This window comes from Sapajus apella, unplaced genomic scaffold (assembly GCF_009761245.1).
Source record: "Sapajus apella isolate SASKATOON/1434 unplaced genomic scaffold, GSC_monkey_1.0 scaffold219, whole genome shotgun sequence".
NCBI lineage: Eukaryota > Metazoa > Chordata > Mammalia > Primates > Cebidae > Sapajus > Sapajus apella.
The window spans coordinates 555,210-583,133 of NW_022437159.1; the positions used below are offsets into that span (position 1 = coordinate 555,210).

The 27,924-nt window shown below is 50.8% G+C and overlaps 2 protein-coding genes across 11 annotated transcripts; one reads left to right on the forward strand and one right to left on the reverse strand.

Annotated features, from left to right (window-relative positions):
• Window positions 1-973: 973 nt before the first annotated feature.
• PHYKPL (5-phosphohydroxy-L-lysine phospho-lyase) lies at window positions 974-23,941 on the forward strand. Of its 9 annotated transcripts, none has more exons than XM_032270910.1 (13): window positions 974-1,286; window positions 2,255-2,373; window positions 3,667-3,826; window positions 6,454-6,528; window positions 7,061-7,148; window positions 7,226-7,342; window positions 9,131-9,213; window positions 9,488-9,713; window positions 16,873-17,027; window positions 17,419-17,508; window positions 19,157-19,287; window positions 20,248-20,329; window positions 23,522-23,940. In XM_032270910.1, the coding sequence occupies exons 1-12, from the start codon at window positions 1,228-1,230 to the stop codon at window positions 20,295-20,297; spliced, it is 1,353 nt and encodes a 450-aa protein (XP_032126801.1). In that variant the 5' UTR covers window positions 974-1,227; the 3' UTR covers window positions 20,298-20,329; window positions 23,522-23,940. The 9 variants fall into 9 exon arrangements, 5 of the variants coding, with proteins under 5 accessions (XP_032126801.1, XP_032126803.1, XP_032126805.1 ...); XR_004265932.1 differs by having other exon boundaries at window positions 983-1,286; window positions 17,385-17,508; XM_032270911.1 differs by lacking the exon at window positions 974-1,286 and adding an exon at window positions 1,407-1,767 and having other exon boundaries at window positions 23,522-23,941.
• On the reverse strand, window positions 21,306-27,924 carry HNRNPAB (heterogeneous nuclear ribonucleoprotein A/B). 2 transcript variants are annotated; one of them, XM_032270915.1, is made up of 8 exons: window positions 27,649-27,924; window positions 27,320-27,551; window positions 26,374-26,542; window positions 25,492-25,650; window positions 25,154-25,285; window positions 23,024-23,141; window positions 22,201-22,341; window positions 21,306-21,917 (listed from the first exon to the last, which is right to left on the reverse strand). In XM_032270915.1, exons 2-8 carry the CDS (start codon window positions 27,526-27,528, stop codon window positions 21,847-21,849), a joined length of 999 nt encoding a protein of 332 aa, XP_032126806.1. In that variant the 5' UTR covers window positions 27,529-27,551; window positions 27,649-27,924; the 3' UTR covers window positions 21,306-21,846. The 2 variants fall into 2 exon arrangements, with proteins under 2 accessions (XP_032126806.1, XP_032126807.1); XM_032270916.1 differs by lacking the exon at window positions 22,201-22,341.

Below are 27,924 nucleotides of genomic sequence, written 5' to 3' on the forward strand. Positions count from 1 at the left end.
GTTGCATGGATGGTGGTGATGGTTGCACAACGATGTGAATGTACTTTCGCCACTGAATTGTATTCTTAAAAATGGTTAAAATGGTAAACTTTGTTATGTATATTTTACCACAATTTTAAAAAAAACACAACTCCAAATGTTCTTTAATAAATGCATTAAGCATCTTACAACTGTATTGGGAAGAGAAGAAATCAGAAATGAGGGAGTGAAGCAGAGGCCTGGGAATCATGAAGAGGTGGGCAGAAAAGGAGGGACAATCAGGAGCCTCCCCTGCCCCAGCCCGCAATGGCTGCAGTCCCAGGCCCGTGTTCTAGGGTTCTTCAAGGCAGAAAGCCCCAGTGTCCCACCCCAGGAGTCAAAAAGACCTCAGTTGGAGTCCAGCCTCTGCAGCCTTGCTGCGTGTCTTACAACGAAGCCCTTTCACTTTCTGGGCTTCAGGGTCATGGACATGTACTACAGGGAGGCTCCGCAACTCTCTTCTTGCCCAAACACTGCACGATTCTTAGCCTTAGATATAGCTCGTGTTCATCCTGCCTGGATTCTAACAGGAACCATGGTGCCCTGAAGGTCAAGCTCAAGGTGATCTCCTTGGCCAGCCCCAGAAGGAACCCCGGGCTCTCCGTCTGCCCTTACTGCTGCCCCTTCATGGGGCTGGGAAGACCTAGGCCCTGCTTCTCCCACCCTGAGGCCACTGTTGTGTACTAGGCCCCGGGCGAGGTAGCAGTCATGCACTCGCACTTCGGTCTCAGAGTTCGTCCCAGTTTATGCACGCGGAAGACGATTCAAAGACTGAGTCCGGCCTGAGCAAGGCCTGCGGCAGCGGCGAGCCTCACCCGGGCGCCGGGAGCCTCACCCGGGCGCCGGGAGCCTCACCCGGGCGCCGGGAGCAGGGGCGGGGTCGTCCGGGACCCTTTCCCGGGAGGGAAGCTGCAGGGGCCTGCGGGGTGAGGCCCGCGGCGCGTCTCGGAACCAGAGCCCGGGCAGAGCTCGAGCTCCCGCGCGCGACTGCCAACGCACGACCCCGGGGCCGGAAGGCTGCCAGGCTTGGTCGGCAAGCGAAGAAATGAACCTCCACAACGCGGGCGCTTCGGGGCGGAGGCCCGAGTGCGAACCCGAGCCCCAAATCGCGACCCAGGCAGGGTGGGGCCCGGGGCGGGGCCTTGGAGGCCCAGCCAGCGCGGCGACGTCTCCGCACGGCATCTCGGCACCGACTGACAGCCCTACGCCATGGCCGCAGACCGGAGAGCGAAGGCCGACACCTTGGCGCTGAGGCGGCAGCTCATCAGGTACCCGGGAAGGGGGCGGTCGGCGCGGGGCTGCGCGGGGAGGCACGCGCACGCACGACGCACGGACGCCCGACGCACGCGCTTCAAGGAAGGAGGCCGCAGCTCCCCAACCCGCCCCGCCCCAGTCCCGGCCCAGCTGGAGCTTCGCAGGGCCAGGAAGCGGGCGGCGGCGCTGGGCTATCCGTGCGGGTGGTCTCCGCTGCGCGGCCGCCTCCCCCACAGCGCCGTCTCCAGGCCGCCCAGTTCAGGAGCCGGCCCCGCCCACACTGCTGTCTCGGCTGTGACAGCCTCGTTCGGCAGCCTTTGCCCCGAGAAGACTTTCACCCGGGCGCCTGGGAAGACCTCACCCAGCGTGGCCCGTCAGCAGCACCTGGGCCTGGCTCGAGAGCGCCCTGGGGGGTGGGGCGCTGAAAGGGCAGACGAAGGGAGAGTCGGAGGAGTCGGTTAACAGGCAGCCTTAGAGAAGGCCCACACTTGACCTGTGAGGGGTCCCTCGGTGGGACGGTGGGTGAGGCAGCCTCCCGCTGGAGTTCAGGGCTGCCACCCAGCCAGGGGGACCACGTGGCTGGCAAGGAGCAGTTAGCGCTGAGAGCCAACCACCTAATGTTGGTGCCCTACCCCATCCCATTGAGGACACGCGGCCTTACGGAGCCCCCGTGGGCCTTGGTCAACCACCTATTCTCAGGATCCAGGGGACTGACGCGGCCACATGCAGAAATGAGCAAGGAGGTAACAGAGGCTTAAAATACTTTAAGAAACAATTCTAAGTTTCAGCAACTTGTTACCCCATCCGCTTCCTCCTTTGCAACCACCTATGAAGTGGGGAGACCAGGCAGGGAAGCAGCATCTTGCCCTTCAGGCTTTCATGTTCTTCCCAGAACTGGGAAGGGGTGGGCGGAGGCCTGTGATGAGTAGATCTCCCTTTAGGTCTTCAGACATGGCTGTCCACTCCTTGCCTGTCCCCACAGCTCTTCCTGCAGACTCTTTTTTCCCGAGGATCCTGTTAAGATTGTCCGGGCCCAAGGGCAGTACATGTACGATGAACAGGGGACAGAATACATCGATTGCATCAACAATGTGGCTCACGGTCAGTATCATACCTCAGGCTGGCAGGGCAGAAGAGAAAGCCAAGGCTGTGAACTTGGTCCCAAGGTGACCCGAGATTGCAGAGAGGTGTGGAGAACCTGGGTTGAATTAAGGCACTAACAATACGCAGAGGAGGCTCAGTCTTTGCAATATAGCTGTGGAATGCTGCAAGCTGGAGCTGTGCTAAACCAGGCAGGAGTCAAGGGATCTAGGTCTGTGGGTCTAGTTCTACTTGGGACTGATCATGAGCTCACATTCACGAGGTCAGGAGTTCGAGACCAGCCTGGCCAACATGGTGAAACCCCATCTTTAATAAAAATACAGAAAATTAGCTAGGCATGGTGGTGGGTGCCTGTAATCCCACCTACTTAGGAGGCTGAGGCAGAAGAATCGCTGGTACCCGGGAGGCAAAGGTTGCAGTGAACTGAGATCATGCCACTGCACTCCAGCCCAGGGACTCTGTCTCAATTAAAAAAGAAAAAAGCAGAGACTCTAGTCTTAGACTGCTTGGGCTCAAATCCCTGTCCCCTACTAACTTTGTGATCTCGGGCAACTTACTTAATTCTCTGTGACCCTATCTGCAAAAGACATGATGATCCTAGGTATCCACGTTAAGGTGTTTGGAGAATTAAGTGTGTTAATTTATGTAGCTTGCCCTGAATATGCCTGGCACATGGTGAGCTCTGAGTACATATTCACTGTTATTATCCTTGGCCTTGGGAAATCAAGATTACCGCCAGCCCCCATTGGCTGGTGAAGTGAAACCAGTTGACAGTCACTCCCCAGCCCCACCTTTGTCATGCAAGCCTCAAAAGTCCTTCCAGCCTGGGCAACATAAGGAGGAGACCTTGTCTCTAAAAAAAAAAAAAAAAAAATACTTAAAAATTAGCCAGGCATGGTAGCTGGTGTCTGTAGTCCCACCTACTCAGGAGGCTGAGGTGGGATGATCACTTGAGCCCAGGAGTTTGAGGCTGCAGTGAGTACCATGACCACATCACTGCATTCTGGCCTGGGTGACAGAATAAGACCCTGTCTCAAAAAAAAAGACCTGGCCTTTCTAGATAGGGTTCTTCTGCTGAAGAACCTTTTCCTTCTACCAGAATCTCAGGAACTCCTGGATCTGCCTTTCCAGAACCAGCGTTTCTCACCCTGTTCTGCCTTTAGACTCCCCTCTTTCTACCTGTCCCTCTGGAACTGCGTCTCTTCTGTCTGGGTTTATAGCTTGGGGCTGGAGGAGGCCGGGTGGGACTCACTGAGCAGAGTCAGCTGGGTGATGAAGGTGGCCCTCTTCCAGTTGGGCACTGCCACCCTCTCGTGGTCCAAGCAGCACATGAACAGAACCAGATGCTCAACACCAACAGCCGGTACCTGCATGACAACATCGTGGACTATGCACAGAGGCTGTCAGAGACCCTGCCGGAGCAGCTCTGTGTGTTCTATTTCCTGAATTCTGGGTAAGTGGACTGCAGCCAAAGCCCAGCAAGAGGGTGAGACGATAACGAAGAGAGTCGCTCACATGGGCCCAGTGTTGTGTAGCTGACCGAGCATGGACTTGGGGAGAGACAGCCCTCGTTGCACCAGGCTCCTGGCAGATTCCCAGCTGTAGGTCCTGTTGCTTTTTCTGTTGGATCCAGTTTCCTTGTCTCTTACTGAAGGATGCTATTACCTCCTTTCTAGGATCATTGCTGGGGCTTAGTGAGGTAATATGTTCCCTTATTTCTGCCTTAGGGATACAGCTAAAATCCCTGCCTATAGGTTGCTCAGTAAGAAACAAAAACATCAAGTGATTCTGCAAAGGAATACAGAATTACAAGGAGGGCTCTGGAGGACGTGTACAGGGTATCCTGAGGCCTAGAAATAGCGAGGGACCTGACCTGTTCTGGGGGTACAGGGAAACCTTCCCTGAAGAAATGATGTTAAGAGCTGACTAGGAGAGGAGGAAGATGTTAAGCTAAGAGCTAACTAAAAGAGGAGGAAGGAAGGGTGCTGCCACTGCTAGTCAGAAGTCTCGTCAAGGCTGGGTGTAGCCAGAGACCACCTCCTAAAATGAGAGCTGTCTCATGTCCAATTTCTCATTAAAACTCTTCAGTAGCTGCACATGGCACTAAGAAGAAAACCCAGGCTCCTTCCCAGCCCTGTGCATGTGGCCCCTGCATATCTCCCCACTTCCTCTCCTGCTCTGCCCTCCTCAGGCCTTGGCCTCCCTCATCTTCTTCTGGTTCCCTGAGCACAGAGTTCTTTTCCTTCACAAGGCCTTGGTGGATGCTGTTCTGTCTGCCTGGAAACTTCTCCCTCAGGACCCAGTGCAGGAGTTAACCTCCCCATAGAAGCTTCCCCTGACCCTCTGTATTGGTCTGCTCTGGCTGCCATAACAAAATACCGAGACTGAGTGTCTTAAACAAGAGACATTTCTTTTCTCACAGTCCTGGAGGCTGGAAGTCCAAGATCAAGATGCTGGCAGGGTTGGTTTCTTCTAAGGCCTCTCTCCTTGGCTCGGAGATGGCTGCCTCCTCCCTTTGACCCTGGTTAGTCTTCTGTCTGCAAGTGTCCCTACTGTCTCTTTGTGTGTCCAGATTTCCCCTTATAAGGACACTGGTTAGATTGGATTAGGGGCTCCCTGACGGCCTCATTTTAACATAATCACCTCTCTATCTCCATATCCGTTCACATATGGGCCGTTCTGAGGTACTGGGGATAGGGGTTCAACACATAAATTTGGGAAGGGGGTGCAGTTCAACCCATAACATGCCCTCTTTGGTTCTCTCTCCCAGGGCATCCATCGTAGCACTTAGCAAAATATTCGCTTTTCCTTTTTTGGCTTTTGTGGTAGCATGTGTGTGTGTGTGTCTGTGTCTGTGTATGTATATATACGTGTGTGTATATATATATATAAATTCATAGACACACACGTATATATACATACACATATATTCATTTTTGTCCACAGTTCCTGGCTCATAACTCCCACAGCCCTTGTTACACTCTTTTATAACATCAGGTGTGTTAGGCCTCAGGAGACAATCACCTTCTCCTGCCTTCTTTTCACCTGCCCAAGGCAGGACTCTAATCTTCCCTACCTCTCTGATGATGGATCGTAAGACTCATTCAGGGAGGGTCCCACCCCGTGTCCTGGTGTAAGGAATGCTGCTGTCATGAAGCTTCCATAAAAACCAAGGGGACTGGATTCAGAGAGCTTCCGGATAGATGAACACATAGAGGGTCCTGAAGAGTGGCGCACCCAGGGAGGGCACGGGAAGCTCCATGCCCTTCCTTCATGCCCCTCCCTATGCATTTCTTCATCTGTATCTTCTGTAATATCCTTTATAATAAACCAATAAATGTATTTCCCTGCGTTCTGTGAGCCACTCTAGCAAATTAATTGAACCTAAAGAGGGAATTGTGGGAACCTCAACTTGAAGCCAGTAAGTCAGAAGTTCCAAAGGTGGCTGGCACGGTGGCTCATGCCTGTAATTCCAGCATTTTGAGGCTGAGGTGGGAGGAATGCTTGAGCCCCAGTCTGGGTAATATAGTGAGACCCCCTCTCTACAAAAAGAAAAAAGAAGTTCCAGAGGCCCAGACTTGCTACTGGTGCCCAGGGGGCTGTGAGGCAGTCTTGGGCATTGAGCCCTCATGCTGTGGGTTCTGATGCTGTCTCCAGGTAGTGTTGGAATTGAATTGGAGGACACCCAGCTGGTATCCGCTGCAGAAGTGATTGCTTGCCTGCTGGTGGGGAGAAATCCTTACATATTTTTTGGAGTCACAGAAGTCTTCTGTGTTGATTGTTAAAGTGTGAAAGCAGAGGAAAAACAATGGGTTGAGTTTTTTCCAAACAGCTTTCATGACACATACGAGAATATAAATTCCAGGAGGGCCAAGGCTGTGTCTATTTTACCTGCTCTTTTTGACCCCAGCTTCTAGCACATTGGAGGCATTTGATATATACCAAACAAATAAGCAAGTGACTGACTAGTTGATGTCCTGAGAATCTTCTTGCTGCTGGAAGAGTCCTCCTGCCCTCAGCATTCCTCTGTGGGAAGCTCCTGGAGCACTGTCTGACTCATGCCCACATTTTTGGTCATAGGTCAGAAGCCAATGACCTGGCCCTGAGGCTGGCTCGCCACTACACGGGACACCAGGATGTGGTGGTATTAGACCAGTAAGTGCAATTCGCCGCCCTACTGTTTCCAGAAGCCTGGCCCACAGGCCTCTTGGGGATCTGTGAGACTGACTCTGGGTGCCTTAGGCAGGGAGGACGAGGGGCCTGGGCTACTGAAGGCAAGCATGGCAGGCAGAGGACCAGGCGGTGGTTCTACAACATTTTATACTTTCAAACTGTCCCCACAGTAGCTCCCATGAATTGAGTATGTAATGTGCACAAGGCCCAAGCTGAGAGCATCGACACATTTAAGATTCATTATAAAGAAAGAGGAACTTCCACCCCATTTCATGGGAGAGAAAACAACCCAGAGAGGTTAAATGATGAGCCACTGTCACATAGCCAGTCAGCAGTCTTCCAAGAAGTGCTGCTGACCCCAAAGCCTGTGCTCTTCCCCAGCCCAAGGACTTGGGGGCTGTGTCAGGAAAGTTGGCCTCCCCTGTGGGTCTTCAGGGGTGGGGAGACCATGGTCAGATGGGCCAGGGAGTGGGTACCACCCGGGCCTGAGCCTACCCTCCCTTCTCCTCCCCAGTGCATATCACGGCCACCTGAGCTCCCTGATTGACATCAGTCCCTACAAGTTCCGCAACCTGGATGGCCAGAAGGAGTGGGTCCACGTGGTATGCACTGCCCAACTCAACAACAGGTCGGTGCCTGCCCCCAAGCCCAGATAACACGGCACTGTCACTCCCCACAGGCACCTCTCCCAGACACCTACCGGGGCCCCTACCAGGAGGACCACCCCAACCCAGCTGTGGCCTATGCCAACGAGGTGAAACGTGTGGTCAGCAGTGCACAAGAGAAAGGCAGGAAGGTAACCATGTTCATGCCTGTCCAATCCAGTAAACAATGAATGTCACCTCCATTGTTGTCACCACCCCTGTGCTAGATCCTGGGAACCCAGAGAGAAAAACCAAACGAGGCCCTGCCCTCTAGAAGTCTGGGTAGGGGCAGTTCAGGCTCAGCAGAGTCTTAGCGTATGGGCGTGATAGGCAGCCAGACCCCGAGCAGGCCTCGGGGTATATCAAGGGAGGTCCTTAGAGGAGGTGCTCCCTGATAGGGTAAGGGTCAGCCTCTCCAAGCTGGTGAATAACAGAGGAAGGGCATCCTAACGGGTGGCTGAGAAACCATGTGAATGTGTGGCCAGGCAGGTCGGGAGCTGAGCCTGGCGAGGCAGGCAGGTCCACATGCCAGAGGGCACCAGAACTATGCTGAGCAGCTGGAGTTCTACCTTGGAGGCCCCAGAGAACCACCAAAGAGTCTTAAGCGGGAAAGCAGTAAGATCATGGGGCTGGTGCTGGGGCTGCTCTCTGACTCCAGGGCTGTGTGGAGGATAGATTTGAATGGGACAGCCTGAGGTCAGGTGACCATGATTTAGGCCCCAAGCGAGCGGTGGGGAAGCCTGATAGGGGCAGTATAGTGGAGACAGAGTGTAGGTGTGTTACCCATGGTGACAGGAGAGGGAGGACTGTTGGCAACAGGTGAGGGCTCTCTGAAGGCTTCACTGAAGGAGTGACAGAGCCAGACACAGGAGATGTGGCAAAGAAAGGCAGCCTGTGGGGCCAGAAAGGTTAGCAGAAGCCGACCAGGGAAGCCTTGCCTATGTGTTTCAGGGGCTCTGCAACCCCTTCTATAAAACCTAAAAAAGCAGATTGCTCTGATTGCGACAGGTGTGGGGGACCAGTATCCCATCCCATTGGCCCTGCCCTCCCACCTGTAAGGCAGAATACAGTTAGGAAGTCACTGCCATATGCAAAAGGAGTTACTGAGGGGTTTTAAACAACAGTGATATGCTCAGCTCTCTGGGTTGAGGCATCCATCACCGTGGTGGCCATGTGGAGAATGGACTGGACGAGGCATCCAGTTAGAAGGCATCTGCAGGGCCGGGCGCGCTGGCTCACGCCTGGAATCCCAGCACTTTGGGAGGCCGAGGCAGGTGGATCACGAGGTCAGGAAATCGAGACCATCCTGGCCAACCTGGTGAAACCCTGTCTCTACTAAAATACAAAAAAAATTAGCCGGGCATAGTGGTGCACGCCTGTAGTCCCAGCTACTCAGGAGGCTGAGGCAGGGGAATCACTTGAACCCAGGAGGCGGAGATTGCAGTGAGCTGAGATCGTGCCACTGCACTTCAGCCTGGCAACAGGGCAAGACCATGTATCAAAAAAAAAAGAAAGGAAAAAGAAAATAAAAGAAGGCATTTGCAGGAGTCCAAGGAAGAAACAGGCAGATCTGCAGGAGACAAGCATGTCCACGCAGAGGGCAAGGAATAGGTTTAGAGAGGAGGCTGAGGTAGAATCCTTGTGCAATGCTGACTGATGGGTGGAGGGAGGGGGACGGAAGGAACAGGCTTGTGGGGGAGAAATCAGTGCATTTAGTTTGGGGCATGCCAAGTACTAGGGGCCTGGAGGCATCCAGGAGGTAAGAGCTTGTTGGAGGCCTGAGAGAAAACTGAGTCACAAACCTTCAGATGTGCCGTGGAGTCCAAGGGGTGCAGCAGTGACGGTGACTTGTCCTTGGACTAAGCCAGCACTAGCAGGGCACGATGAGCCAGTCACTGCACACCTCCATGGTCACGTTCCCAATGTCCATCTCTTCACAGATTGCAGCCTTCTTTGCTGAGTCTCTGCCCAGTGTGGGAGGGCAGATTATACCCCCTGCTGGCTACTTCTCACAAGTGGCAGAGTGAGTAGGTGGGTGGGGTCTGCCCTAGGGAGGCCAGGGCTCTAATGGGGTTTTCCAACCTCTGGTCCAAATCCCAACTTCAGCCTGGCCTGACTGCCAGAATTTTGAGACAAAGCCCTTAAAGAAATAATGGCCCAGAGAAGGCCAGCCATTTGCCCGTGGCCCCCACCTTATTACTGGCAGAACCAGGATGCAAAGCCCCGAGACCTCCTGACTCCTGGTCTTATCCCTCTCAACCACAGCCCCCACATCAGTCATCTGTCCTCTGCCACAGGCACATCCGCAGGGCCGGAGGGGTCTTTGTTGCAGATGAGATCCAGGTTGGCTTTGGCCGAGTAGGCAAGCACTTCTGGGCCTTCCAGCTGCAAGGAAAAGACTTCGTCCCTGACATCGTCACCATGGGCAAGTCCATTGGCAATGGCCACCCTGTTGCCTGTGTGGCCACAACCCAGCCTGTGGCAAGAGCATTTGAAGCCACTGGCGTCGAGTACTTCAACACGGTGAGTGACAGCTCTAAAGCAAGGGAGCAACATGAGTTCTGACAGGCCCCTGGTGATCAGCCTGTCCTTAGTCAGCAAAGGCTACAGGGCTAGCCCTGTGCTTAGCACACACTTCCAAGATACTGTCCTTAAGAAGATCATAGCCAGGTCAGGTAAGAAAACATAAAACATCTTTTAAAATTAATGTCAATCCAAAAGCTGTCACAGGGGACCATGTCTTATAAAATATATAAAAAAGTATGAGTCCTTGTCTCCCTTCCAGCAGAAGCCACCCACTCTGTGCCAGGCCATGTGTCAGGTGCTGGAACTTGAGCTGGTTAAGAGGCTTGTGAGGATTGTGGTCTACTTGGGTAATACATGATCTGGGAGCAGAGTTCACACTGCAGTAGCTCCCTGCCTTTGGGGTACAGGGTCAAGAGCTTTCCCTGAGTGAAGCTGACAAATGGCATATTCAGTGGCCCTGAGGCAGCAGTTGCAGAGCAGGTGAGATGATGATGGCAGGCAGCAGGAGCCCTATAGGAAAGAGCTGAGGAGTCTGTACTGATCCTGAAGACAGTGAGGACTGCAGGAGGGTTTTAGTCCTGGAGAGAATGCTCTTTGAAAAGATCTCTGATGCTCAGTGTGGAGAAGGAATTGGAGGGAGGGAGACTGGTCCAGGGAGGAGAGGAGGAGGCCCAGAGGAGGGGGAGCAGGGACAGAGGGTTGAGAACTCACTGTGAGTTCCTCAAAAAGCCAGTTCAAACTGGGGACTGAAACATGTCAGGATTTGGCAAGATAAGGCAGAGAAGGTCCTTGGGGGTGAGGGAAGTGACACTTTGGCTGGTGCATTCAGCCAAAAACCACCACTCAGTGTCCACGTGAACATAGAGCCTGAGACAAGCTCACTGTCAGGGAAAGACAGGCTTCCAGACTCATGGTCATGATAGCATGGAGGACAACAGTGGAAGTGGTGTGTTCACAGGGCTGTGGGAGCACAAAGGCCATCCCAGATGAGAGGTGGGTGAAGAGCTGTGGGACAAGCCATAGAGGCTTCATATAGAAGGCAAGGCTAGAGCTGAGTCTGGAAGGCTGAGCAGAAAATCAAGTGTGTTGTGTAAGGGGAACAAAAGCCCAGTGGAGCAGCATCTTCACTTTTATTTCTTTATTTGACCCTCAAGTGTAATTAGAATCCTTGGCTTATGGAAGACTCTCAACATCACTCTGTGCATAGCCCTCTTCTAGTTATTCAGTTAACCTTTATTAATGTTCTAAGCACCTGGGAAGCCATCATGCCTAATAAAAGCTAGGACCTTGACAATATCCTGCATCTCTCCAGATGTTCCCCTCATCCCCTTATTGCCTCCTCCACCCATCATTCTGAATAACCATGGTAACCATCACTCTGAATCCCATATTCATTATTTAGTTGTTTTTTTAATTTATCATGTCTGTCATGCTGTATATACTATGGGGATTCTTTTTTCGACTAACATCACTAAGAATCCTCCCTATTGCCTGTCACTGAAATTCCTTTGCTTTGACCATTGTATAATCTTTTGTGTAAATGTACCACAGTTCACTCATCCATTCCTATTGATGTGCTTTGAGGTTGTTCCTTTTTTTTTTTTTTTTTTGCAATTATGAACAGTGTTGCTTTGAACAATTTTTCTAAGTCTCTGTTGTACATGAGGCAAGAGTACATTAGGACTGTACTCTTGTGCAATTCCACCCTCAGGTACAGTAATTAGGACTGTAGCTGAGGGTGGAATTGCTGGCTCATATGGTATGTGTTCACCCTTAATTTTAAAAGATAATGACATTTGTTTTCTGAAGTAGTTAACAAGTTAACACCCCACCCATAGTGTGTGTGTGTGTGTGTGTGTGTGTGTGTGTGTGCGCGCGCGCGCGCGTGCGCGCGTTTTTGAGATGGGGTCTCATTCTGTCATCCAGGCTGGAGTGCAGTGGCACAATTTCAGCTCACTGCCTTTACTTCCAGAGCTCAAGTGATCCTCCCACTTCAGCCTCCTGAGTAGCTGGGACCACAGATGCATGACACCACGCCCAGCTAATTTTTTGTATTTTTGGTAGAGATGGGGTTTCACCATGTTGCCCAGGCTGGTCTCAAACTCCTGAGCTCAAGTGATCAGTCCACCTCAACCTCCCAAAATGCTGGGATTACAGGCATGAGCCATGGCACCCAGCCTATATCTTCTTCAGTGCCTTTTAAATTTTGCCAGTCAAGTGGAGTGTAAAACAGTAGCTTGCATGGTCTTGATAACGCCATTTCCTGATTTCAGATTACATGAATTACCTCTTCATGTTTTTGGCCATTTATTTCCTCTTCAATGAAATACCTGTTTGTGTCTTTTGCCCATTTTTTGATTACTGGTGCTTTTCAATTATATTTGTGGGAGTATTGTGTCTGTTTGTATATATGTCTGTTTATGTGTATATACCAACATATACATATCTATATATTCTTGATGCTAATTCCTTGTCAGTTGTGTATTTATGAATATGTTCATCTAGTTTACAACCTGTCTTCACTCCCTTTACATATTTATGATAAATTTTTAACACTTTGTCAACTCTATCATTTTCTTTCATAGACAGTGTTTTTCATGTATTGTTAAAGATATCTCTCCCTACTCCAAGTTATAACATTTATGTTTCCTCTTAAGTCTTTTAACATTTTGTTTTGACATATAGGTCTTTAATCCATCTGGAGTTGATTTTTGCACACGATGTGAATCAGGAATCCAATTACATCCTTTGTGCATGTGATACCACAGTGTTTTCCTTTTTTCAAAAATCTTTTTCTGCTCCCTTTGTTCTCCACTAATCTTAGATGCCACTTCTGTTATGTAACCAAAGTTCACACATGAAAGATTTGTTTCAGGACTCTTACACTTTTTTGGTCATTTTGGTCAGATTACCGTTCATGTACCACATTATTACTAGAGCTTCATAATAGGTTCTACATTTATAATAGGTTCTGGTATCTTGCAGAAAAAGTCTTTTCACCTGTGACTATTCCTGTTCCTTTTCTCTTTCATTTAAATTTTAGAGTTACCTTTAAACAGTTTATGAAAAACTCTGCTGGGATTCTGATAGGGGAATTGCTTGATCTTTTAGATCAGTTTGAGGAGACCTGTTTTTTTTTCTTTTTTGAGACACAGTCTCTCTGTTGCTCAAGCTGGAGTGCAATGGCATGATCTCACCTCACTGCAACCTCCGCCTCCCAGATTCAAGTGATTCTCCTGCCTCAGCCTCCTAAATAGCTGGGATTACAGGCACCCGCCACCACACCTGGCACAACTTGATATTTTTTGTATTTTTAGTAGAGACGGGGTTTCACCATGTTGGCGAGGCTGGTTTCAAACTTCTAACCTCGTGATTTGCCCACCTCAGCCTCCCAAAGTGCTGGGATTACAGGCATGAGCCACCACATCCACCTTTTTTTTTTTTTTTTTTTGAGACAGTCTTGCTGTGTCATCCAGGATGGAGTTCAGTGGAGCGATCTTGGTTCACTGCAACTTCTGCCTCCTGGGTTCAGGCGATTCCCCTGCCTCAGCCTCCCAAACAGCTGGCTCCACCACACCCAGCTAACTTTTGTTTTTGGGGTTTTGAGATGGAGTCTCATTCTGTCACCCAGGCTGGAGTGCAATGGCCCAATCTCAGCTCACTGCAACCTCTGCCTCCTGGGTTCAAGTGATTCTCCTGTCTCAGACTCCCAAGTAGCTGGGACTACAGGTGTGTGCCACCACACCCGGCTAATCTTTGTATTTTTAGTAGAGATGGGGTTTTACCATATTGGCCAGGCTGGTCTTGAACTCCTCACCTTGTGATCCACCTGCCCCAGCCTCCCAAAATACTGAGATTACAGGTGTGAGCCACCACGCCCAGCCTAGATTTTTACTGTATGCTATCACATTAAAAAAATTTTCTTCTATTACTTGAGTAGGAATTGAATTTTATCCTTTTTATGCATGTAGTAAAGTAATATTTTTTCTCTTTTGTTAACATGGTGAATTATGTTTATGGCTTTTCTAATATTAATCTTTGCAGACCTGGGACAAATCAAACTTGGATATGGGGCGTTATCATTTTTATATATTATTGCATTGTTTTTTATGAATTTGGCCTCTATTTTCAGGAGTAAAATGCTGGCTCACATCTTTTTTCTTATATCTTGGGTTTTGATACCTGGGTCCTCCTAGCCTTATAGAATCAACTGGGAAACATTTCTTCTTTTCTTTTATATAAAATTGGGATGACCTGTCCTTTGAAGGTAAAAACTCACCTATAAAGCCATCTGGGCCCTGTGTTTTGTGGGAAAATATTTAACTGCTCCTTTAATTTCTTTAAAAGTTATGTTTTAGTGAATTCAAGATGATATAACAAAATACCATCGACTGGGTGGGTTATAAACAACAGATTTCTCACTGTTCTGAAGGCTGCACATCTAAGATCAGGGTGCTAGCATGGTTGGGTTCTGGTGAGAGTCCTCTTCCAGGCTGCAAACAGCCAACTTCTTGCTGTACCCTCATACAGCTGAAAGGGTGAGAGCTCTCTGGGATCACTTCTATAAAACCATAATCCCATTCATGAAGACTATTCTTGTGACCTAATAACCTAAAGGCCCCACCTCATAATACCATCACATTGGAGGTTAGGATTTCAACATATGAATTTGGGGGGACAAAAACATTCAATTTATTGTAAGTTATATGGGCTTTTTAAAGTTTTCATATGTGCTTTGTGCCTTTGTCTTCCTCCTCTCCTTCTGGCACACCCATTTGCATATGTTGGTATGCTTGTGTCCTCAGGTCTGTAAGACTCTTGTTTTTCTTCATTCCTTTTTCTTTCCGGTCTTCAGAGTGGACAATCTCAGTTGACTTAATTTTTTTTCAGTGATTCTTTCATCTGCCAGCTTAAATCTGTTGCCTGGCACGGTGGCTCATGCCTGTAATCTCCAAGCACTTTGGGAGGCTGAGGTGGGTGGATCACTTGAGGTTAGTTCAAGACCAGCTTGGCCAACATGGCAAAACCCCATCTCCAATACAAAAATTAGCCGGGCATGGTGGCATGCACCTACAGTCCCAGCTACTTGGGAGGCTGAAGAACAATCGCCTGAACCTGGGCAGTGGGTTACAGTGAGCTGAGATTGCAGTGCACTCCATCCTGGGTGACAGTAAGACTCTGTCTCAAAAATAATAATAATCTGTTAAGTCTCTCTAGTGAATTCTTCATTTATTGTGCTTATCAACTTGAGATTTTGTCTGAAAATTAATTAAAATTTATCATTAGACTTTTTGTAAGACATCATTTTCATGCTTAGCTTTTAATTATTTAGGTACAGTTTCCTTTCATTCTTTTTAACGTATTTGGTTTTGGGGTTTGTCTGCTTGTTTGGAGACAGGGTCTTGCTGTCACCCAGACTGGAGTGCAGTGATGCAATCTTGGCTCACTGTAGCCTCAACCTCTCGAGCTCAAGTGATCCTCCCACCTCAGCCCCCAAGCAGTTGGGAGTACAGTCATGTGCCACCATGCCTGGCTTATTTTTTGTAGAGATGGGATTTCACCATGCTGCCCAGGCTGCTCTCCAATTCCTCAGCTTAGGCAACCTGCCCACCTTGGCCTCCGAAAGTGCTGAGATTACAGGCATGAGTCACCGCACCCAGCCAACATATTTGTAACATCTGATTTAATGTCTTTGTCCAATAAGGACAGTGTCAGCTTCCTTGGGGACAGTTTGCATTGATTGCTTTTTTTTCTCCCGTGTCTGAGCCACGCTTCTTTCTTTGCATGTTTCAGAATTTTGTTAAAAGGTGGACATTTTAATATAATGTGGCAACTATGGAAATCATACTCTCCTCCCTCCCCATGGTTGTTGCTTTTCTTGTTTAGTGCCTTTTCTAAACTAATTCTGTAAAGCTGTTTTTGTCATCTGTGGCCACTGTAGTCTCTACTTGATTAGCTTGGTGGTCCTCTAAACATTAGATCTCCTTACTTAACTGGAGCCTGTAAGTCACTTGGCCAAGAGCTTTTAATTGCCTTAGACTTTACTTCCTCATTCTGTAAACCCTCAAGGTATTCAGTGGTGAGGGCTTAGGGCTTTCCCTATCTCTCCTGAGCATGCACACAGCACTGGGCATGAGCACATCCCTATGCGTATGAATGGCCATCTAGAGTCCCAGGAATATGTCAGAGCCTTTCAAAGCACCCTGTAGCCACCTCACAGTGATAGAAAGCAGATCAGTGGTTGCCTAGGGCCAGTAGTAGGGGGATGGGTACACAAGTGATGAAAACATTGTTATACAGGTATGTACATTTGTCACCTCACATTGAACTTTATACTTTTAAACAGTCTATGTAAATTATACCTCAACAACAAAGATTTTTTAAAAGATGTAATTCAAAAAGCATGGTCTGCAGGAGACACCTTCCTCCTGATCCTCTAAAAACCAAGTCTCCACTCTCATACGTGCAGGACAAGGACAGGGTGGGAGGAGAAAGAGCCAAAGCCCTCCAAATGCCTGAAGGGAACTGCCCATGCTGGGCCTGGCACAGCCAGATGAGCCAGGGTTAAGTCAGAAATACAGATCTGTATGTGCGAAGTCTGTTAGCACCCAATTCTTAACTTTTAATAATGCTACAAAAGCTAAACAAAATGGCAGACAAGATGTGACTCCCAGGCAGCCAGCTTGTGTGCATCCTAAAATTTTCCCTGGGTTCAGCCAGCAGAGCTGTGAACTCACACCACAGTGGCTTTTTCTGGGTGGGCCTTGGCATGCTGCGCTGACCTTCCTTGAAGGAGGAAGTGAGAACCAGTCCAGTGCTATGGGTCTGAGCCAGCCCATGAGATGGGGCCTTAAAGCCTCTCTTGGTAGACTAGCTCTGTAGGAACAAACAGGACACCCTCTCTTCTGATTCTGTGTATCTTCTGGGGGCTCCTACTGTACTTCAGGGGTACCTGACCTGGGTTGCTCCTGGAAAGGCAGGACAGCCCATGGAGGCCCCCAGCATTTACTACTGCTGAGAACTGTGCCCTGAGGGGTTTGGGGCTTGTGCTCTTGCCACTGCCATTGGAACACATGTGGCAGTTCTCCTGCCTCATTCTTTTTGGGGCATGGCCCACTCTGCCAGGCATCTGACATGTTCTTTGTCCCTGGCTCAGTTTGGGGGCAGCCCAGTGTCCTGCGCTGTGGGACTGGCTGTCCTGAATGTCTTGGAGAAGGAGCAGCTCCAGGCTCACGCCACCAGTGTGGGCAGCTTCCTGATGGAGCTCCTCGGGCAGCAAAAAATCAAACATCCCATCATCGGGGACGTCAGGTGAGGCTCTGGGGGCAGCAGTCACCACCCACCTGCCAGGGCCCAGTGTGGTACCATTTCCTTCACCTCCTAACCACCTGGGATGGTGGGATTATGTCCACTCTCATGAGGAATTGAGACACTGAAAGGTGCTATTGCCCAAAACAGCACTCCTGGGTACAAGAAAGCCAGTACATGACCGGAGCCCTAGCTACACCCGAGCCTCTCTCCTCTGTCCACACCAAAGATCCTTCCCAGTCCAGTTACTCCCTGAAACTGTTCTCACCACCTTCTGAGGGTGCCTCCTGTGCTCAGCCTCCCCAGGAGGCACAGGTAGGAGCCCAGGCAGAGGGTGAAGCGAGCACCCTGGCCCCTCAGGCCTGGTCTCCTGAGATGTCACCTTCCCCTCCAGGGGTGTTGGGCTCTTCATTGGTGTGGATCTAATCAAAGATGTGGCCACGAGGACACCAGCAACTGAAGAGGCTGCCTATTTGGTATCAAGGTATTTTCTTCTTCAAACAAGTTGTTTCCTGGAGTAGCAGACATCCCAGGTGCCTCTTTGCAGGGCCAGGGGCCCCAAGTGGAAAGGAGCGTCTTCATCTGTACCCCCATTCCTCGGCACTCTGGGCCAGACTTAACTGAAAAGAGGGCTGGGGGCTTGGGGGGACAGCTGATCCTACCAGCTGAGGACAGAGGTAAATGGCATTAGCAGTTCTGTACCCAATGACTGACCGCAAAGGCCGCAGATGAGACACAGGCTGTTTCCAGCTCAGAAGCACCTCTGCTTAGAATGCCCAAGTTAGCAGGGTGCTCAGACCCAGGAACCCCTAATGCCACCTCCCACAGGCTGAGGGCTGGAGAAGGAAAGCAGCTTCTCCAGTCACACCAGGGAGCTGTGGCAGCACCAGACTCTGGGTTCCTATGCCACGTAACAGGTGGTTGGGATGGACAAGACTCCTGCTACTAAGCTGGGTCAGGGGTGTCTCAGAACTCAAGACTCCACCGGCCCCACTGCCCCGGTTTGCTTTCACTTGGACCCCAAGGCCCCAGGACTTCTTCCCCTTCTAGTTTATGATTCCCTTTTATCTCCATTCCCCAGGCCTACACCCTCCCCTCTCCCCCACCACTTAAAGTTCTTCTGGTATCTGATATGTCCTTATTCTAACTGTGAGACATGCATGGTATTGTAAATTACCCTGTGCTGTATTTGAGCTTGGCCTGCCTTCTCAGTCACATCCCCAGCTTACCCCTACCCCCTTCCCAGGAACCTCAGGGATTCAGAATGGTCGGGTGGCATGGAAGGAAACCCACCCTTTCATCTCACAATACCCTAGGGGTGCTTTTCCAGTTGAGTGAGGAAATGGGTAAGTCACCTGCCGTCACCCTGCTAGGTGGCAAGGCCTAGATCTGGCCCCAGGGCCATATAACTTCAAAGTCCAAGCCCTGTTCTTTCTGGCATGGCCATGGTCAGTGCCAAAAAGACAGAGATACGAAAATGAAGCCAGAAGGCAGACTCCCCACCCTCTGCCAAGGCAAAAAAATAACAAGGTTTACAAAAAAAATGGGAACAAGGATCAAAGAATATAAACACAATCATGCACACCCCTCATCTCAGATGAGGTTAGGCTGTGGACTAAAAGTGATTGGTAGCTACAAATAAGATAAAGCCATCTTCCTAAAAATAATTGGAAATTTTAAACTGGAATTCTAAAATAACCCAGAAGACAGGGCAGGGAGATTCCTGAAGCTAGTGAGCAGCACGTGGGACTCATTATACCAACTGCACTGTTGGACATTCTCTATATAAGGAAACTATCCATCACGTAAACCATACACAAAACCAGAGAACTGCTTCTGGTGTTTCCCGGTGGCCATTCATTCTTGGCTTGGACTGGGGCTCCAAGGTTAGGTGCAGCAAGGCACCTGTTCTGGGGGCAGCATGTTCAGGGCCAGGTGTGATACACCCCAAGCAGGGGCTGCTGTGGGCCAGATGCACAGGACTTTGGCAGAGATGACCAGTATGGTGTCCTGGCAGGAACTGGGCCATGAAAGGCTCCAAAGGCAGTGTGGCTGAAGCACTGGATTTGAGGCCCTGGCCAGGCTGAGGAAGGCCTTTGAAGGCCATGTAAAGGGGTGTCCTATCCTCACAGGCTGAAGGAGAACTACGTTTTGCTGAGCACTGATGGCCCTGGGAGGAACATCCTGAAGTTTAAGCCCCCAATGTGCTTCAGCCTGGACAATGCACGGCTTGTGGTAGCAAAGCTGGATGCCATCCTGACTGGTGAGCTTGAACCCAGCAGCTAGAGCCTCCTAGCATGGAACAGGGAGGGGACAAGAGTCCAAGAGCAAAGGCACATGTCCTCTGGACAGTGCAGGGAGCAACAAGCAGAGAGGGACCTTCATGGCCCAAGCTGCTACTATTCCTTGCCTGTGCCTCACAGCTTCCGGGGCTATGGGGAGATGGAAGCTCAACCACCACCCAGCCTGCCTGAGCAGGCATCAGATGGATGCAGGACAAAACAAGGCTGGCCTGAGAAACTGGCCATAAGAACTACAGTGGGAGGTGAGAACCCGTTACTGCCAGCCTAGGGTGTAGCAATGGCAGGACTTTCATTCTGTCCATGAGCCAGGTCACATGAGGCTGCTGGGTGGCTGAAATAAGATTTGCACGGAGGGCTGACTGAATGCAAAATGAAAATTCTATCCCACATTCCCCTTCACCTAGGATAGTCAGTGTCAACCCAGGGTCCCCCCAAATCCATTTACAAGGAAATCTCCTGGCTGCATTGCCATTTACAGCTCAGTGAGACCCCAAATAGGCAAAGCTACATCTCACAGTAGAGATCAATGCTGCCACCCAAGCAACCTGTGCCCTTCTACCTCTAGATGATTACTGCTACCCATAGGCGTGTTTAATTCCCAGGGCTCTGGAGCTGGGGGAGACCCATCCCTGCTAGACACAATTGGAAGTGGTAGGGATCTGATGCGGAAGGAAATGTGTTTGTGGGGCGCAAAGGCTGGCCACAGAATTGGCTTAGGGATCCTGGGCAGAGCTTAGAAGTCTAGAACTGAAGGCTGACTTTGTGCTTTTCAGGAAATTGCTGCTACCCCTTTGGGGAGTAAGACATGGGTGTGGATAGCCAGGGGGCCTAATCTCTGAGCTCCCAGTTTGGACACTGAAGTAACAGGGGGTCTTCAGAGAAAGGTGAGTGAGTTGGGGTGGCTTTGTGGTCTTTTTCAGACATGGAAGAGAAGGTGAGAAGTTGTGAGACGCTGAGGCTCCAGCCCTAAGCCAGCCTGCTCTGCCTAAGTGTACACTCCAGGTGAGTGGGCCTTGTTTCTTGCTGTTGGAGATGCCGAGCAGGTTCCTTACCATCAGCAGTGAGCAGCCTCAGCAAGCTGTGCCTTTATAAAAGACGTTTTTGTTCTGATTGATGCTCCTTCCCAAAGGTTAGTTTCAACACTGGAAAATCTCCAACGCTTAGCTTGCATTTGATGGCAGGAATAGCCGTTTCCTCCCTTAAAACCTACGGAGCTGTATGCACGTGGAAGCCCAACCTGCCGGTACCTCTTGTAACCACCTATTCTTATGCCCCAAATACCTGACCTGGAGTTGGGCTCCCCTCCAGCCAATAAATAAACCCTGCTAGAGCAGGCTTTTCTGTACCAGCCAGGAGGGGGCACTGTTGTGCCCCAATTCAGCTGACTCTGGCACTGACCTACTGTGTAAAGAATTGCATTTTCGGCTAGGCGTGTTGACTCACGCCTGTAATCCCAGCACTTTAGGGGGCCGAGATGAGAGGATCACGAAGTCAGGAGATGGAGACCATCCTGGCCAACATAGTGAAACCCTGTCTCTACTAAATACAAAAAAAATTAGGTGGGTTTGGTGGCATGTGCCTGTAGTCTCAGCTTGAACCCGGGCAGTGGAGGTTGCAGTGAGCCGAGAATGTGCCACTGCACTCCATCCAGGCAACAGAGCAAGATTCCATCTCAAAAAAAAAAAAAAAAAAAAAAAATACCATTTTCATTCATCAGCCAAAAAGCTTGGTGTTCCAAGGTGTTCCAGGAGGGGGCATGCCTGCTGGGGATGTGAGGCCTCACTGCCCCATCCTTATTCCCCATAAGCCTCTTACTCCTTTCATTAAAGGGAGGCCAGTCCTTAAAATGGACATGCCAACAACTGGACCTGCAGTTGGGAAGAGTCTGCTGTGGGGAGGAAGCCTCAAGGCCAGGGCACCTGGCACCCCCCACCCTGAGAAAGAGGTCTCACACAGCATATCCCACACTCACCCAGGCTTGGGGGTTTTTAAATTTTTATTTCAAAAGCTTGGATAGCTTTAATATCCAGGTTGTGGCAAAATCAGGACACGTGTAAAATACCTTACAATACATTAGATTCCCAAAAGGTACCAAAAAGTACAGTAAAATTAACACTTCCATTACAGGAAATGTATGACACAAATAATATAAAATTAAAAGGTGAAAAAAAGGTGACACTGGTTTCCTAAGATACAATTTGCTCTTTACAACCAGGGCCCACAGGTTCAGGCTGCAGAGCAGCAGCAGGAAGCAGAGCCTCCCATCTGGTTCTGGGGGACCTGGTAATAAAAATCAGCCCATAATGCCACTCTGGCCTCTCAGATACCACACCCTGCCTAAACAACTAGAGCTCTGGAAATAGTAAACAGGAGAGTGATTTCCATGGGGGAAATTTTAAATAAGATGCACATGGGACAGGCCATAGAAAGTTTGTCAAGTTAAATTTGGTACATAATTGTGTTCACTCCATATCCAAACAAAGCATGTGTGCAGTCAGTTGGTCGCTCCTGCTGCCGCCTCAGTATGGCTTGTAGTTATTCTGATGGCCACCACGTCGCTGGCTCTTGCCGTAGTTTGTACTACCCTGACCTAGGGATGAGAACAACCATAGCAGCTACTATTTACGAGCATTTGCCCTGTGCCAGGCGCTTGATATGCATCTTCATAGGCTCTTTACCAGCCCTGGGACAACAGATTGCCTTCCTCACCTTACTAAGGCCTAGAAGTCTATAAGGGCTCAAAATCAAGTCGCTCCCATGGCTGAGCCAGGCCTGTCTGACTCCAAAGCCCCTGCTGCCGGTGGCTCCTGCACTGTCTGTCCTGCCTCCCCTGGGGGCGGTGAGTGGATGGGGCCTCCGTCTCTCCTACTTACTGTAGTCGTAGCCGGGGCCGTAGCCGTAATAGCCATAGGGCGAGTAGTCGTAGCCGCCATAGCCAGGCCCGTAGCCCTGCTGGTAGCCGTAGCCCTGGTTCCAGTAGTTGCCGTAGCCCTGATTCCAACTCTGACTCTGACCTGTGGGGGGAGCAGGGCACAGGGGCCCGTGGACCATTTAGCATATGCAAGAGCTAGGATGGAGGAAATCCTGCCCTTTGGGTGGCAGGTTACTATGGCAACTCAGGCAGAAGCCAAGGGGCTGCTGTTCTGGTGTACAGGGCCCTGGGCCCAACCCTGCATCTAAGAGACCCAAGCAAAGGATGAAAGACCAGGATGCTAACTTTACTCAGGGTAAACAAGGCAGCTCACTCACTCAGTCACTCTCTGATCACTCCCACTCTCCTTGGCAGCTTGGCCTTTAAAAAGATACAGTTCAGGCTTTGGAGTCAGAGGGGCCTGGGATGGAAGGGGATAAACGCCTGGCACAGCTCTGCCCTACCCACCCTTCTGCCTACCTGCTCAAAGGTGTTCCAGACTCAGGACATCCACAGAGCCAAGACATCCATCATGTCCCCTTCCCCAGAGTATAACACAAATGCTCTCTGCCCCGGGCACCCAAGCCATTCCAAGGGGCAGCAGCAGGCAGCAACAGCCTCAAGCACACAGCCCCCACCCAGAGCCATTCCTATTCCTGCTCATTCCCCACCTTCCACAATCTGCCCACCCTTGCTGCACAGCACCAAAGGGAGCCCCAAGACAGGCATGGAAGGCTCCATGTAGGTAGACAAACAGGACCCATCTTCATCCAGGTTCTACTCACCTCCACCTCCACCACCACCTCCGCTGCCTCGGTTCCCTCGGTTGCGGTTTCCACGGCCCCCAGAGCCATACTGCTGCTGCTGATAAACTTCTTTAGGCTGGGCCACCTTGATCTCACACTAAAATGCCAAGAGGACAGTGGTCAGGCCAGCAGGACAAGCTCAGGGCAGTGACTGCACAAAGACCTTCACTGCAATAAACATTCAGATGGTAGATCAGGTCCATTTGCTTAACAAACAAAATATACTACTGTGGAAAGCCACCTGTGGGCTAAAGCTCATGGAACCCCAACTAAAACCAAGGGCCTTCCAGCTGAGACCCTTTCCCACAGCCCCAGGGCAACTCCATGTCTAACCGGGGCCAACTGCAGCCCAGGGGAGCACAGGACAGGCTGGGAGCAAGAACTACACCTTGGTCCTACTGGGCATGAAGGTCAGATAAGACTTCTCAAATGAGGGGCCTTAGAAAATGAAGTTTTAATATCTTTTTCTCTTTACAGAAGAAACTCATCTCATTCAAATACACGCTATTGAGAAGGTGACCCTGACCTCCCTCTTACAGATAAAGCCAGCTTTCAGAAGCTCAGGGTGGGTGGGGGGCCTGCCTGAGGCCATAATGCTACCCACCCCTTCTTCTTAACCACTGGTCTGCTGTTGGGATAGGCCAGACATCTGCATCCCCTCAAGTCAATTTCCTTTTTGTCCACTGGGGGTGGGTTCAGGTAGGGCGGGGTACTTTCAAGTGCTACTGCTTAAATAAGTTAGACCAGACCAGCGTATTTCTAAGGAAAATGCTGATACACACCCCCATTAAAAATAGTACATTTTAGTGTCCCCAATCATACTTTAATTGGCAAATTAAAATGATGCAATCTGATTTAGTCTATCATACTGAATTAAAAACACTGAATACAACCAACTAAATATATTTATTCCTAAGACTCACTCCCAGTAGTTTCACTTAAACCCTGCCTTAGAGGCTTTTCCCACCCATTTCCCATTATGGCACAGAGAAAAAGGCCTCTTTATTACTGTCCACTGGAGTAATAATCAGTGCCCCCCAACTGCCTCTCAGACTTGTCATTTTACAGAAAATTTAAGACAATCCTAATCCAATCCTCCCAAACTCCCAGCCAGGACAGACTTCCAGGAGCTCCACCTGTACCACCTCATCTGGCTGCCAAGTCCTGCTCAGATACAAGAAACTGCCACACCCTGCCACTGCAGGCCACACCCTCAACTCCTAACTGCCAACTTGAATTCTGAACTACCCTCTCCCTGACCAGAGTTCAGGAGAGTTACACCTCTCCGCACATGATTCCACTCATTTGAAAGTAAAGCTGACCCTGGATTTAAGGTGGTCAGGACCCTGGCACCTCTTTGAAAGGATTTTTGCCTGGGTATAGGGTTGATTAAAGAAGTGCCCAGAAGACCAAGTGAGATGGTTCATGCCTGTTATCTCAACACTTTACAAGGCCAAGGCAGAGGATTGCTTGAGCCCAGGCAACATAGTGAGATCGGCTTTAAAAAAACATATGAGCTAGGCCTGGTGGTGCATGCTTCTGGTCCCAGCTACTGGAGAGACTGCAATGGCAGGATCCCTTCCATCCAGGAGGCCAAGGCTGCAGAGAGCCATGATTGTGTTACTACACCCTGGGCAATAAAGCAAGACCCTGTCTCAAAGCAAAAGACTACTCAAAGCAGATGGAAGTGGACAAAGATTTGGTTTAGAAGAAGGCAGAAAGGCTCTGGAGCAAGAAAAACTTCACCACAGAGGAAAATCAGTGAGTTGCATAAGTTCCGGGATCTTCTGAGACCTTAACTGCAGGCTTCATACACCCTGGACTCAAGAATCTAGAACACTGTCACCTCTGGCTTTAAATGAGGAACCAAAGAGGCTACCCAACCTGTTGTATTCAGAGGCCACCTTCTCCTGCCTCCTTCACATCCTGTATTGTTTACTAGCAGTCCTCCCAGCCTGGGAAGTCTCTGAAGGATGGCAACACTGCCCCAATCAGGGCAGCATATGCTTACTTGGAGAGCTCCTGCAGGTGGCCCAGCCCCTAACCCACCCGTGTAAGGGCCAGCTCTCCAGCACCACAGGAGACCAAGCAGGGCTGGGGACACCTTACCTTGCTTCCACTGATAGTATGAAACTTTTTCTCCAGAACCTTCTTTACAGGTTCTTCTTCTTTAAAGGTGATAAACACAAAACCTCGTCTTTTGTTCAACTTAGGATCTATTGGAAGTTCAATGGCCTCAATCTGCAAAAAGCAGAGGCAAACTCAGGTCCAATACTTCCCTACCCTCAGGGAATACAGGGAACTCACAGGAGAAAAGACCCCACTGAAGGCAAGAAATAGTGAAAAGTAAGCCCTGCCTGGGAGGGTCTAGCCAGCCAAGGATACCAAGGACCAGAAAGAAGGCAGTCTTAGAGCGGCTGGTGGGCTACTCCCAGGGCCACACTCACCTCCCCAAAATCGCCGAAGTACTCCCTGATCTTTTCCTCAGTGGCTTCAGGATTCAGACCCCCGACAAAGATTTTCTTCACCGGGTCCTTCTTCATAGCCATGGCCTTTTTAGGGTCAATGACACGGCCATCCAACCTGTGCTCCTTCTGGTCTAGAACCTGTTCCAACATACAGGGATCAGGATCTGACTCAACAGCATGAGCCAGACAAGGCCCTTCTCTCTAAGCCATAAAGACACCAGCATAGATACAAAAATGTGTTTCATCACCTCCAAATTCTACCCCAGCTTATTAACCTCCCAACCCACTTTTCTTCAAACCTCAAGTACAGCTGGTTTACCTCGACAACTAGAAACCAGTCCTCACCGTTGAGCCTTTGATCATGCTATGTACCCTCTTCCTGCCCATGCAATCCCAGCGTGAGGCCCATCTCCAGAAGCAAAGCAGCAGGGACTCAGCATAGGCTTAAGATGGGCTGCAGGGGATGGAATCCTCGCTCCACACCCTTACTAGCTGTGATCTCCTCTACTTAAATCCCTGTGAGCCTTAGGGTTTTGCTTTTTGTCCTATAAAATGGGGCTAAAAGTCTATCTCATAGCAATTTTGGACTCTATTGTAATCCTCCCAGATGTTTGGCACGGTACCCAGAATAGGTACATAAAAGATACTGTCAACTATAATCTTCCCAAACCGCTCCAGCACATACTCTTGACTCCCAACTTGTATTTTTATCCCCTCAAAAACTGGAACCTAACCTCTGGCTTTGCCCAAAGCACTCAACCACATGCAGAACACAAAAAACTAGTTATGCTGTAGGAAAGGTGTCCTCTTAGAATTCAAATCGTTTCCACTGAGACTGCTGAAATCCAGTACCCAGCTTACCTTCTCCACACTGGCCGCATCTTTGAACAGGATAAACCCAAACCCTCTTGACCGTCCAGTGTTGGGATCCATTTTTATTGTACAGTCAACCACCTCTCCAAATTTAGTAAAATAGTCTTTTAAATCTTTTTTGCTGGTATCCCAGCTCAGGCCACCAACGAACATTTTTCTGAAATGGTAGAGTGAGACACACGGCAACAAGTCTTAAGCAAGCTGTGATTTTGGAAAGCACTGGCCCTGGCAAAGCTCGCACAAAGTTTACAGCGACCCTTAAGAGTCTTCAAGGTGCACGTTTGAAGGATGTTAAATCTCCACTACCCTCCAAATTCAACCAAACCAGGACCCTAAAGGCTTAACAAGGCTTTGCAGCCCCAGGCTGTGAGAAGCAAAGAAAGCACCAGCTCACCAGGCGTATGGGCCCTGACCACTCACACCTGGAAATTCATGTGTTCTACAACCATGTATCAAAGGGCCAGCGTCTTCACCACCTCCTGAGAACTAATTTCAAGGAACTCGAGGCTCCCGGGGGCCAAGCCCGCCCAGGGTTCAGAACATGACTCCGCCCCCGGGAGAGGCGGAGGAGGACGGTCCGGGGCCGGCGCACGCCAACTCCGCCCACGCAGCCCCGGGGCAGCCCGAGGAGCTGCCGCCGGGCCCCGGGTCCGTGCACTTTCCTTCTTCCGGGCCGCCCGCCCCTGCGCCGGCTTCGGCCCTGGCAGCGCGCGAGCGGCCCTGGGGCGGCGCCAAAGTCGACCCAACAAACTCCTGCAAACTCCAGCGCGAGCGGCAGCGCCAGGCCCGGCCCGCGAGTGCGGCGGGGACGATCCGTAGGCCGCCCCAGCCTCGACCCGAGCCAGGCCGCCGCCCCTCCCCCCGCCGCGTGGCGCCAACAAAAGGCGGCCCCGGAACAAAGGCGGCGCCCCCGTCCTCCCGCGGCCGCACCTACCCCGCGTCTTCCTCATTCTTGCTGGCGTTGATCTGGTCGCCCTCGGCGCCGTTCTGATTCCCGCTCGGGGGCGCCACGGTCGCGCCTCCAGCCCCTGCCGTGGCGCCCGCGCCAGCCCCGGCCGGCGACTCGCCTTCGGGGGCGGCCTCGTGTCCGTTCTCGGTGGCACCCGTCGTCTCCATGGGCTGCTCCTCGCCCGCTTCCGACATCCTAGGCCGAAGCGCGGCGGCTCCTGCAACCAGCGGCGACAGCCCGTCAGGCCAGTGCGGCTCCCGCCTGCCTCCTGCCTCCCGCCTCCCGCCGCCCGCCGCCCGCCGCCCGCCGCTCACCTCGCCGCCGATGACGCCGCGGGGCCCGCTCGTCCCCACCCGCAGGGAAAGGCGCCGCGAGCTCGGCCGCACTCAAGCTCGCGCTGCTGAGGCCTCCCCTCAGTCACGCGACGGAGCTTTTCCAGCTCCGTCTCCTTCTCCCGGGCCGCGACCGCACGAGAACCCACCAGCCAGCCCACAACCGAGCTCCCGCCCGCGCGGTGCTGCCGCCTGACAATGCCGTCTCGTGGCGCCCTTTATAATGCCGGAGCCGGGGCCCCCCACTTCGCAACAAAC

Excerpts from the sequence above, each read along its gene's own strand:
- PHYKPL (XM_032270910.1), top strand. The coding sequence starts at position 1,228 with ATGGCCGCAGACCGGAGAGCGAAGGCCGACACCTTGGCGCTGAGGCGG. Across the intron at positions 3,827-6,453 it reads TTCTATTTCCTGAATTCTGG|GTCAGAAGCCAATGACCTGG; the intron begins GTAAGTGGACTG and ends TTTTGGTCATAG. Across the intron at positions 19,288-20,247 it reads GCTGGATGCCATCCTGACTG|ACATGGAAGAGAAGGTGAGA; the intron begins GTGAGCTTGAAC and ends GGTCTTTTTCAG.
- HNRNPAB (XM_032270915.1), bottom strand. The coding sequence starts at position 27,528 with ATGTCGGAAGCGGGCGAGGAGCAGCCCATGGAGACGACGGGTGCCACC. Across the intron at positions 25,286-25,491 it reads ACTTCGGCGATTTTGGGGAG|ATTGAGGCCATTGAACTTCC; the intron begins GTGAGTGTGGCC and ends TGCTTTTTGCAG. Across the intron at positions 23,142-25,153 it reads ATACTATCAGTGGAAGCAAG|TGTGAGATCAAGGTGGCCCA; the intron begins GTAAGGTGTCCC and ends TTGGCATTTTAG.